The following is a 12,511-nucleotide window of genomic DNA, read 5'->3' as shown; positions in this document are numbered from 1 at the left end:
AGAAATGTTTTGAAGCATACTTCAAGGACATTCATGTTTGCTCTGCCATTGTGTAAGGAGATATTATATTGTTAGAGTAGAGTATATGAAATGCTTACAAAGTGCAGAAAAGTCGACGTGGGCGGGCACGCAGTTGTAGGGGTTCAGGTCGATGGATCTGGTGTACCTCATGTTGGCCAGGTCGAGCTTGTACATGCCCCGCTGGTCGGTGTGAGTCACATAGCCGTACTTGAAGTTGTGCCGAATATCCTGTGCGACATCAAAGGCGGGCTCTGGTTAGAGTTATTTGCCACTTTGCGCGCGCCTTGTCCCCGGGCAGGAAAAGACAAATTTCACTGCCGCGCGCAAAACATGCAAAAGGGGCTGCTTCAAACCCTCGTCAAGGAAAGGAAAGCACGAGCAGCCGCGCACTCGTCGCGCGGCCAAGGAAGCAAAAGGGCTCGTCGTGTGTGTGAGAGGGAGATAGAGTTCACGGCAAAAGCAGTAAAGACCACACGTGTGACTGCACGGAAGGTGCAAAACTGTCGTGTATGTGGCAGTGATGAATTGCACTCGTTTAGCTTAGCCACAAAAGCAGAGTGAAATGTTTGTTTTAACGCGTGGAAAGACTATTATTTTGTCCAGATATAGTTGTTGCGTAGACATAAAGAAAAATCAAGTTGAATTGGAATGCTAGAGATTCTAGAGAGTTACTATTCTAAAAGGAGACAGTTTTAGGTTGCTGTGGTTCAATTGAGGGCCAATTTATTGGACTAAGAAAATTAGGGCGTATGAAATTTTTCAATTAGAAAATATTTGATAATTTACAGCGATATTAAATGTAAATAATTACATTTTTTATTATTTAGATCCAAGTTTTAAAATTTTTTGTCGATTCTAAAACACAATTTTCAAATGGGAAAAATACTAATTTAGGTTTTCAATAGCTAAAGAAATTAAATGGCACGTTACAGAATTGATTTTTCCTGATTAAAAAGCCTTAAGTTCAACCTCTTTCGGTTTGAGAAAATGAGGTCCTATTCATTTTATTGCGGGGAAAAATATTTTTTTTTATATAATTTCGGCTTTGCGAAGTTAAAAATGCTCTATGAAGTTCCTTCTTGCCAATAGTCATCAATCTATATTACACACAATTACGAAGTTAATTTTGTTTTTGCCCAGTCAGTCTCACGTAGTGCATCCTTTCATTCCTCAATTCTCTATCGACAGCAAATTGAGATTGATATCGTACCTGGCTGGGCGGAATGAAGAGTCCCTTGACCAGATCGAACTGCCCGTCGATGGGCTCGGGGTGCACGGTGTGGTGCTTCTTCTTCTGCGACGCGTCCCTGATGACCTGGATGGTGCGCACGCCCTCATTAGGGTCAAGCGAGCGCCAGTTGAGAACCCAGACCTGGTCCAGATGTGGCACATAGTGCAGATCCACCGGGTACTTGTCCGTTACCACGACCTGCACACAAATTTCAGCGTTGCAAAAACCAGCAAGAAACTGATTAAGAATAATTATTGCAAATAAGGAAGTTAAATTCAAACCAATGCATTTTTTTAGAAATTTTAGATTATGCAGTTTTTCTTTTAGAAATGATTACTGATTCTTTAGACAGAAAAAATTAAGTTGGTTTCCAACAAATTGGTTTCTGGAGGATGTATTATTTTATTTTTAAAGCTTAATATAAGATAGTAGGGAGGTGAAATCACAGAGAAAAAATTCGCTCATTTCAACGTGGTACTTTAGGTTCTGATAAAAACTGCAATATTATATTTTTAACTGTAAAAAATATCTCCCAAATGCTTACAGAGTGGTTGATATTGACAGGTGTAGACTAAAAAAGGTGATGAAAAACAGATCACAGGAACAGATTGTATTTTTAGGTCAGTAAATTGTTCGCAAAACAACAAAGGAATAGAGGGAGACAAGCAAATATATTTTTCTATTTCATTTTCACTCACATCAACGACGACCATTTGGATCTTGCTTATGACAAGCACTCTGTCTCTGAGCGGCTGGGTGACGAACACATAGCGGTTGTCCACATTTATCGCGTGACCCCAGCTGCAGTTGACTCCCTTGTCACCGCACACGTACTCCTGCAAAAAAACGAGAGGGAGAGAGAGATGAGGCTTGAGCTACACACTCGCTCGCATGTTATAATACACTCTCTCGCTCGCTAGCAGAGGCAGAGATCGTCGTCAGCGCAACGAGCTCCGTTCCGCCGCCCGCTTTAATATATGGACAGCCAGAGGATTGCGGTCGCACGACCGCAAAGATTTACTCGCCGCCGTTGCCGCCGCCGCCGCGTTTCCATTTCGCACTAGCAATATTCGCAGCCCAGTGAGCGAGCGAGTGAGCTGCCATCCCCGTGCTTTTCTTTTTTGCACTGCAACCCGCATTGTGTTAATAGCTTCGGTCGCGTGTGATTCAAATCCGCACTGACAGCGGCTCTGTGCCACTTTGGACACCCGGCCGTCTGCTTTAATTCCGCGATCTCGTGCTACGTGTCATTAATTTCATATATTAATGTCGGTAATGAAATGCCACTCTTGCTATTTTCGGCGGCATCACAAAACATCTGTCTCTCTGGTTTTTCCCATAGCTGTTTTTTTTAACAATTTAGAAATGCCTATCATTCCAGATAGTATATAATTTCGATTATCTCTCAAAATAATAAACGATTTCTTAACATTTTAATTTCCTGCTAGAAAAACTACTGTTAATTGTATTATTTTGAGACGCAACCTTTGTGGACCTTTTCCCAATCAATGTTTTTAAACTTAAGTAAATTGGACTGACGTAGACGTTGAATTAATCATTGAAATTAACAATACAAACATCTGCTAAATTGTAGTGAACAATTCAAATTAATTTCAATAATTGTTGTCCTGTATCAATCCATATCAAAGAGGATTATTTGAAACTGCAAAAGCCTGGATAATTCTTGTTGTCAGTACATGAACTCATCCGTTAGGATTCAGTTGAAGCCAAAATTGACCTAAGGAGCACTGTAAATTTTTTAGAAAAGTGGCTGCAAACTTTGCATGCATTTGTTAAGGACATATAGTCTCCATACTTTAAATCTGATTTTATTTTAAAACAAGGAGTTTCCCCAAAAATTGTCATACACTGTTGAATAGATCTTGATGAAAAGAATAGAAATCTGCCAAGAAAATGTGGTCAAAAGCGCTATAAATTTTGGAGAAAATTTAATTTTTTTTTTGGCAAGGTCGATTTTATACATAGCAAATTGTAGAACAAATTGTTTATCGATCAACTTAATTACTGCTTTTTACATCCGACAATTCAAACAATTTTCAATTGTTACCCTGTATCCACTTTAAATTTTTCTAGATTCATTTTTATTCCAAGCAAAAAAAAAATCCAAACAATAAGCGTGTGCGCTAAGAAGAATATTTAGGCAAAATCTGTACACAGATGCTGCACAGGTTGCATATCCCCCACCGTTCAAGTTATCAACGGTGTCGTGTGTCGATGAAGTTAACTTCAAGTCAAACTACACGCGCACCACTCGTGCTTTTGCACAAGGGTGTGCAAAGTTGCTAGTTAATGGAGTGCATTATTTTATTCCGGGAACAAGCGAGAGAGTTGCGCCATCGCATGATTCACATTAATTGCAGTCGGCGGGCGCGTGTTGGTAAACTAAACCGACGTTGATGGAATGATTTCACAGCAATAAAACTCTTGATCGTCCGTCCTCTGTAATGATATACCGGAGCCAGAGAGGGATGTTTTCACTGAGAGCAGCAGGAAAACAAGGGATGAAGAGGGTGTTACCCTTTAACACACACACACGGCAGCAAAACTCTCTCGTTTCTGTGTAGGTAACTCGACACAATGGAGGCTGCTCATTAAACTGCTGCCGCTGACAAGATTTATTCTCTCTCTACCGACTGCATGCAGCATCCAGCGAGATGAGAGATGGAAACAAATCTCGCTTTTCGCATGGGTGCAGGGTTTTGGTGCCCTTTTGTTGCCTTAAAATCAGATTAGACGATGAATGTGCAAAAACTGCTTGCAGCAGCCAAACAATGAATAGGCGGCGGAATTTCTCGAGCTTCTTTGCAAATTGTGTCCTTTGTGCTGAAAATTTCAATTATTCCAGCCGGCGTTTGACGAGATCCAAGTGAATTCAACAATTTGAAACCCACAAAGAAAGGAGGTGAGAAAATGGAAAGTTTTGCATGGTTTTGTCTCATTATACATATTGACAAAACTTGTTCTCTTGATTGAATGTCACGGCGAGGAACATAATATCAAAGCGCTTTCATCAAAAATAATGAAATTTTGTGCGATTAAATTGATTTTATGCGTATATTTTTTTTATAGAAACTGCACATTGTGATATCTTTTATAGATATGCACGTGTTGAGAAAAAATGCCAAATTGTAGAAGATTTTCTCGGAACAATGAACCCTAAGACGATCGGGAAACAGTAATATGTCAATTTGTCCAAATTCCGCATGATTTGGGTACCAAAAATGTGAAATTTAAAAAATCGGGGCTCAAAAAGTAAAAAGTACAAAAATGTCGACCGTCTTAAATCCCAACCCAATAGTCTTTGCGGATTGAGGTCATGCTGTAATTTACCTAACTTAGATATTTTAATTGCACAGGAGGTAATTATTTTTAAAAATTAAAATGAAACTGGAAAAACATCGATAGTTCCTCTTTAAAGCATGTCCTTTCCGTAGTAATTGTGGTCGGCATTTTCATTTGGCGAGAGCAATATAAAATTATCGCGGCAGCAGAGGACAGAATAAACAGCGGGGCCGACCCGGATTAAAAATTAATATCACTGGAAAGCGCCAGGGTTATGAATGCGTTTATTAATAAGCAAAATTGAAGGCGAGTCGAGGAAGGAAGGCATTCAGAGGCGGAACAAATTCCAAAAAGTTTGTTTTCATTAGGGTGCGACGCAATGAAATTCCATATCGTGCGCGCCAGGGCAGTTTTTTGGGCTCTTTTGTTCCCCTCGCCGTTTGGAACAAAGAGTTGCTTTTTAATTACGCTGTCAAAAAGTTGTTTTTGCGCGCAAGCTGTGTATTACGCACATATTCTCCATTTCCTCTCGACAGCCGGGAGAATTCTTGCGTTTTCTCTCCACTTTTCCGAGCGAAAGATAGCATCTCGAGCGCTCCCCCAAGTCAAAGAAAAGTGCTCGTCGCGAGAGCGTACAAATTCCAGCCGCATCGAGTCAGAGAGGCGGTGCGGTGCGGTGTAGGGAGAAAGTACACACAACGCCGAGCAGCAGAGCAGTCTGTAATAATATTTCTACCGAAACGATGATATTAAACTTTGTTTAGTTTCGCTGCGCACAAAGCAGACGATCGTGCGGCTGCTCTCCCTCTCACCGAATCACCCAGTCTCGGCAAATTTGCACGGGAATTGAATTTTTAAATCGTTATCTCCCCCAGCGCGCGTCTTATAAACATTCTGACACAGCCTCCCTCTCACCAATAAATTTGTCCCCATCAAACCTCGCCTAGGGTATAAACACAGCAAACTGGCGCGCGGAGAAATGAGCCGTAAACACGCTTGGAATCTAGCTTTGTGTCCAATTCAGGGACGCCGTCGATGTATTTTGAGGGAGATCTCTAGGGGCCAATGCTCATAAAAATGTGTATCAAAATAGAGTAAGAAAAGGGGAATAAAGTATACTTAGGGTTTTGGTAGGAAAATGTCAAAATCTGGTAAAACGTGTAAAACGTTTAAACAGGATTGATGAAATCCTGGAAAATCCTTGTTGCCAAGGCTAGATAGAACTCATCCATTAGGATTCAGTTGAATCCAAAATCAACCTAAGTAGACTGTTAATATTTAAGAAAAGTGGCTGCAAAGTTAGTATGCTTTTTAAATGTTGAGGACTATCTCCTATATGAAATCCGATTTTTATATCCCAACAGAGCGTTTCCCTAGAAAATTTCATACGCTTTTGGACAGATCTCGATGAGAGGAATCGATATCTGCCAAGAAAATGTGGCCAATTTTGTAGAACTTTTACTGTAGCAAGGTCCTTTTTTATTATTGCAAATCGATGAACAAATTGTGTATCGATCAACTGCTTATTGCATCCAAAAACTCAAATAACTTTAAATTTTCGGTCAGTATCGATCCACTTTTATATCTGCAACATTAGTAAGAAGTCCGTTTATGAATTTTGAAAACGCTTGTCAGTGTTGAATTGTTAGTAATTGCCAATAATTTGATTCCAACAACTAAGCAGCATTTACTCAATAATCTATTCTCTCGAGAATTTATTTTAATATTAAAAAAACAGAAGGTGGAAGGGGGTATTTTGGGGTGTTAATATGGATTTTGTTTTCACACAAAATGTCAACTTAAAAAATTGAATTTCCACCTGGTTAGGAATTTGCGTGTAGGGGTGGTAAAAAGGGTGTTTTGGATGTAGTATGGCCGAAATACGAACAACCCCCGCTGATAAAAAGTGAACTACGACTCTATAGAAAATTTATCCTCTCAAAGGATAAACAAGTGTTTTCTGGTCTAAACAACGTTGCATAGCACGAAAGAGTTTGCTTAATAGCTCATTATTCGCGAAATAATGAAAATGCGTAATCATACTGAATTGTAAAGATTCACAAAACGTTTTGCAGCATTTCTATCCCTAAGTAGAAACAATTCGCAGAATTTCCAGCTCCATGGCCTTAAGTGTTTGGCAGAGAACGAAATGAGTTTTTGCTCTTGCCCAGGGGGTCTCAGCACTCTATTTATTTATTATTTCCTCGCGCGCGCCTGGCAGCACCGGTGGTTACACTTCAATTTAAAGAGTCGTCCCTCTACCTCCGTGCGCGCATTTTTCCAAACTTTCTTCGCAGCGCGTGCGAAACACAGCCCGGGGCAGGAATTTCTCTCCCATTATTCCACTCGTCCGCCTTTAATGGGCTTTTCCCCATCAAAAGATAAACTTTTAATTACCTGCGTTCCAGGGATGATGTCGGTGGCTTGGATTTGGTGGTACAGTCTGCACGCGGTCGGCTCGTAAACAGAAACACCCCAGTCGTGGAACGAGAAGAAGCGACGCTCCTCGCTAGGCGCAGCTGCGAAGAAGACGTTACATTTCAGCGATAAAATCAAATGGCGAGTTAATTTCAAGCGGGGAAACGCACGGGGAAGCTAAATCTTACAATTAAAATCGTGGAATTGTTTTTTTTTTGTTATGTGAACAACTTTGGTGAGCTAATAAATACCTTTTATTATTATTAAAAACAAAATATAAATTTGTTGTTGTGTGCTATTAAACTTGAAAGCGGAACATTCTAATATACTTGAAAAGTGCGACCACTCGAGGTTGTTTTCATGTTGAATATAATTAAAACCAGGCTTCATCATTTGGTCTTTGGAGCTTGCCTCAAGTTCCTCATGAATAGGACGTACTTTATGACGTCGAAACTGGTCGAGAAATAAAGAAGACGAATTTCTCTTTAATTGACAACGAGGATGAAGCCTGGTTTTAATTATATTCAACATTCTAATATACGTTAGAATGTAGGTTTTCTGCTTATTTTTCAGTAAAATGTATAAATTAACGTGGTCATTTAGTGTCGTTAGTTAATACTAGGACACATACGAATTTCAGTCATTTTAAAAGCAGCACAACCTTTAGAATTAACCAACATCTGAAGCGCCTTCATTCCTTGAAACAATAAATACATTTTTATTGCAATTTTATCCGTGAAAAGTGTTTCAATGTCGATCGTGACAAGGAAAAGACACATTTTGCGGGGGGGGGGGTTAGGTTGGCGATGGAGACGCGGGTTCAAGTAATTGAGAGGAAGTGCATTTTTCTTACTGGGCGACGGCTCGTCCTGGACGACGAGGGAGGAAATGTCCCTAGTGAGGCCGCCGACGCTGCTCGCCTGACACATATAGGCGCCGGTGTCTGCGTAGGATATGTGACGCACTCGTAGCTCGGTGCCGTTGCCCACCATTTCGTATTTGCCAGCCTCCATTCGCAGGGGCTCGTCGTTTTTCAGCCACTCCACCTGCAACACACACCAGCAGGAAATGATCTCTCGTTATTTATGGCTTTTCTCCCTGCGTACGTGCGCTCTGAGCAGTCTATAACAATGGATTATGTATCGCCTAAATATGTATGTGTATGATTTTATTCGCTTATAGAATAAATTGCCAGTCGAGAAGAGTTGGAAATATTTATTACTTGGAGGATATTTCTCAGAAACAACGGAGCTTCGTTATGGTATGATAAATCACGTGCAAGCCCATTTGTGAGAGTGAAGAAAATCCAATTTATTTTAAACTCTACCGGGGATGAAGTGAAAAGTGGGTGGGAAGAAAATGATGTTGCTATGGATCTCTTGTGGATGTTGTTGGGGATTTGTAGTATATTGTGGGAAATGTAGTATATTTTTTTGCTAAAAGGGAAAATGTTAACATATCCTAGTAGAAATTATTAAAAAAAATGATGATGTCTAGAATCGGCAAAAGCTAACAAAAATTAAATAAACTGGTGGAAAGGGGAAAATTTAAATCATTCTCTGCTCTTGAATTGTTAATTTATTACGCTCAAGCTGTTTGGTTTGGAAAAATGGGGAAAAGTTAGACTCTTTTGAAGTTTAAGTAATTCTGGACCTCCATTTTTTTTGTCCTCGTAAGATGTTAGGAATGAATAATGCAATAATTATATAAGAACACAATCATTATTCAAAATATAAATGTTGCAAAAAAACACGGGGCTCTTTTTGTTCCAAATTAAGTGTATCTAATTTATTTAATCTATCAAAACATATGAATTTCCCTTTCTTCATCACTTCATAATTACTGTAAAGAATAATTTACAACCCAAATTAATATCAAATTCAACATTATTTGACTCTATTTAGGCCGATAAAACCGGCTAAATTTCCTAAGTAAAAGAATGTTTTAAATTGGAAGTTGAGCTCTTACAGAACTGCTATAATAAGTAACATCCGTGAAAAATCAACTTTAGGATGGACTTCACAGAGATATTTCCTAAAGCATGTGGTTTTAGGGATAGCGCAAATTTCTAACAAAGTTATTTGGATATTTTTCCAAACGTTCTAAGAATTAAAGAGGGCAAGCAGTCAATTAGAGCTACTGTTAAAATTTTCCATTCAAATATTTTTAATACTATTAGATTTTCTAGAGCAATTGTTACCCACCAGTATTTCTTAAATGATTAATTGTTAAAATGAAAAAAAAATTCCAACCTTTGGAAAGGGCTGTCCAACGACGTGGCAGAGCATGGCTGCGTCCTCCTCTGGCCGCCGAGACTGTATTCGCGGAGTGACCTTGACCTCGGGCACGGTGTGCACGGTGAGCACGTGCGTCTGCACGACGTCGGCGTTGCGTTGCGCGTGGCACGTGTAGTTGCCGGCGTGCAGCAGCTGGATCCTGGTCAGGTAGAGCGAGCCGTCGGTGAAGACGCGCACGGCGTCGTCGTCGCCGACGCCCAGGCCGAGCAGGTCGACGCCGTTGCGGCGCCACACGATCGGCGGCGGCGGCGTGCCCGTCACGTCGCACTTGATCTCCACGTTGTCGCCGACGCGCGCCGAAACGTGGTTCACCTCGAGCGCCTTGTCCAGTGACACCACCGTCACGCCTGCACGGGACAGATTTTTTGTCCGAATTTAGTTTTTGCAGAGGACAAAGCAGAAAATGAATCTTGTCTGACTTCGTACAGCATGCACATTGATCGAACCTTTCGTTTAATGCAAACAGTGCGCTTTGCATAATTTTATTCCTTTGCGGTTTTTAGAATGTTGTGATTGACAGTGAAATGTGTTATTGGGCTGTGAATTTTTTTCCTAGTTTTAGAAACCCCATCGTCGTTTTTACAATAACACCACTATTTTTTAAATTTAAAAGTTTTAAATATGATTCTCTTTACGCTTTGGTTATAGATTTATCCTTACCAAAATAGGCTCATGTTTAATGTATGATTCCTACGTTAAAATGTAATGATGAGAATTTGCTATACAATGATGCTTTCTTTTGTACATATTAAATATCAACTACAGCAATAATTTATAGGCTCGTACTCTATCTTAACATTTAAATAGATCCTTTGTTCTAAAGTGTGGTTTGCGGCTGTGAATATTTATATATATATATTAAATACAACTTTATCTCAATGGAAGTAACCATTAATAAACAAGTAGATATGTTACAAGTATAACTAACTAATTGCAAAAAATGTAGAAAATATGCAATTAATGTTAATATGATTATTTAAATACATTTTTAATATTGAATTAACCTAAAATAAAATATTACATAATTTAAATAATATAGTATTGTATATTAACAATAAAAACATTTTATGTAGTCGTATATAATTTTGACGTTGAGTGAATAGACCTACCTATCTTAATTTAAACTAATCAAATTAGTTTTTTCTCTTACTTTAATATTTTATGTGTTGTATGTTGGTCCTGTATGTGAGCTCCTCAATTAACGTATTGGTTAGGTTAATTGCTGCGCCGATCAGCTCCATCGTCGTGTTTTTGCTTTTTTATCCCTGTCCGAGGACCGGGAAGGGGCATGAACGAATGTTGAGACCCGGGTCCCAAGAATAAGAGCGGAAGCGTTTCAAACTTGCAAATGTATAGTGGTGACTTTGGACACTTTCGAATTGCACAAATTGTCCATTTGATTGATTTATTTTAGAAATTTAATGATATGAATGAATTTAGGTGATGCTATTAACTGAAATAAATGGATTCCAATTAACACAAATCGTGCAAATTAAGTTGAATTCCTAGCCCTAAAACACATGCTTTTCTTTGTAATTTTAAAATTCGCATTTTATAAAATTAAGAAAGAAGTTGTTAAATTCCAAATTCACAACCATTACAATGTTTCCTCATTATCATGAAACAAACTAGCTCTCTGGGGGTAAGTGACCATATCATGAACCTGTGTAGCTTCAAAATTGTCGTGGCTGCTTGCTTGGTGTGGATGGAGATGCGATTAGTAGTAATTGTTAATGGGGGTTACGGTTGGATGCTAAAAAGTTCGCTAGCACACCAAGTCGCAGGCGTTGAAAGAAAGTGCACGCAGGGCTTTCCACAAAATCAGGCTTTCCTCCAAATCTTTTAACAATATGCGATACTAAAAAAGCTAATTGATTAAAAAAACAACTGTTATGTCGAACGGTAAAGGACATCCTTGTGAGAAAAAAATTCACTCTTGGTTTGAAATTCAGAAATTTAGTGCCATTGCCGTTAGATAATATTATTTTTTTAATCGGCCTCCACGACACCAAAAAAGCGCTGGACAAAGAGAGCAACCAGAAAATATGACGTCATCAATACTTAGAGTGGCAAAGATAAGGATGCCTCCATTTTTAAAGTAATTGTTGGTCTGCTTGTTGGATATTCCTTTGCTCAACGCAATTTAAATTAAAGAATTGGCCGCAGGAACAACTATCAGGGCGTGTGAACAACATCACCATGTAAATCTCACATTTAATTTATTCAAGTCCTTTAATTATGTAATAGTTCCAAAATTGTATTGAAGTTTTCTTAAAATGAGCATAAATATTCAAGGTTCCACGACAAAAAAACAAAAATCCCACAAGTTAAATTAAGTAATGAAACGTTTAACGGCTTTCAGGCTTCACACATATTCCTTCCGTTCAGCCATTTAGACTTGCACAAAAGCAGGCTTTGCACGTCGCAATCGATAAAGTCAATTTGGCGAAGGCAAAGTTCGTTTACAGGCCGAATGACCAGCAGCTCCTGCTCGTCCTATGCAAAGCTTTTGTGCAACCAAACCGAATGAGAGCGGGTAAATGGAGCGGAAAAGCCTGATTCGGAGAAGGTCCTGCTGGGGACACACGGTCGAGCCATTACACGGTACTTACTGCACACGAGTCAGACACACGAACACACACACACACTAAGAGGAGCGAAAGGGGCGCAGGCCAGAGAAACTTACTGTATAACTTACTGAACGCCACGTAAAACTCATTGATATTGAGACGGCCGTCTTTGTCGACGTCGTCGAAGCCGATCATGTCGGACAGGTTGCACCCCTTGGACAACTGTGACAGTTGCTCGGCGGCCGCGATCTGTACACAAAGTGGTGATCAATGGTAATTGAGTCGTCGGCATTGGCAGTTAAGCCTCACACGCGACGACAACACTAGAGCGAGATTTACGAGACGGGGGAGAGCACACTTAATTTTATTTCAGAGAGGTGCTTGCGTCTGAGAAGGCAATTAACGGCAAAGTTCTTGGAAAATAACAAGTCGATGGAAATAAAATTGGAAAAATTCCTAAAATATGCAGAAGAGATTTTCTGTTGCTTGTGTATGATCGCAAGAGTTTGAAAATTTAAATAGAAAATTCCATTCTATATCAAAGTAAGATTCTCAGTTAGTTTTTAACGTTACTATTAGTCGATTCTTTTGTAAATTTGCAAATTAATAGCTGTTCTAAGAAAAAAAATTCAGTAAAAAATTATCAAAAACAGAGCACCAAATTAACACTT

At 39.3% G+C, this 12,511-nt stretch overlaps 1 protein-coding gene across 3 annotated transcripts in view; it reads right to left on the bottom strand.

Annotated features, from left to right (window-relative positions):
* The window catches only part of LOC135940284 (follistatin-related protein 5-like), a 149,921-nt gene that overhangs the window by 1,686 nt on the left and 135,724 nt on the right, over positions 1-12,511 (bottom strand). For 2 of the 3 annotated variants that reach the window (XM_065485126.1, XM_065485117.1), the window contains 7 exons: positions 11,957-12,089; positions 9,226-9,617; positions 7,827-8,019; positions 6,953-7,074; positions 1,951-2,088; positions 1,232-1,450; positions 99-249 (listed from right to left, as the gene is read on the bottom strand). In XM_065485126.1, coding sequence (XP_065341198.1) covers positions 99-249; positions 1,232-1,450; positions 1,951-2,088; positions 6,953-7,074; positions 7,827-8,019; positions 9,226-9,617; positions 11,957-12,089 — 1,348 coding nt within the window. The remainder of the gene's footprint in view (positions 1-98; positions 250-1,231; positions 1,451-1,950; positions 2,089-6,952; positions 7,075-7,826; positions 8,020-9,225; positions 9,618-11,956; positions 12,090-12,511) is intronic. The other variant, XM_065485133.1, reaches the window with a different exon arrangement.

This window comes from Cloeon dipterum, chromosome 1, assembly GCF_949628265.1.
Source record: "Cloeon dipterum chromosome 1, ieCloDipt1.1, whole genome shotgun sequence".
Classification (NCBI taxonomy): domain Eukaryota; kingdom Metazoa; phylum Arthropoda; class Insecta; order Ephemeroptera; family Baetidae; genus Cloeon; species Cloeon dipterum.
The sequence above is the reverse complement of the archived record's forward strand: the minus strand, read 5'-3'. Positions and strand labels throughout refer to the sequence as shown.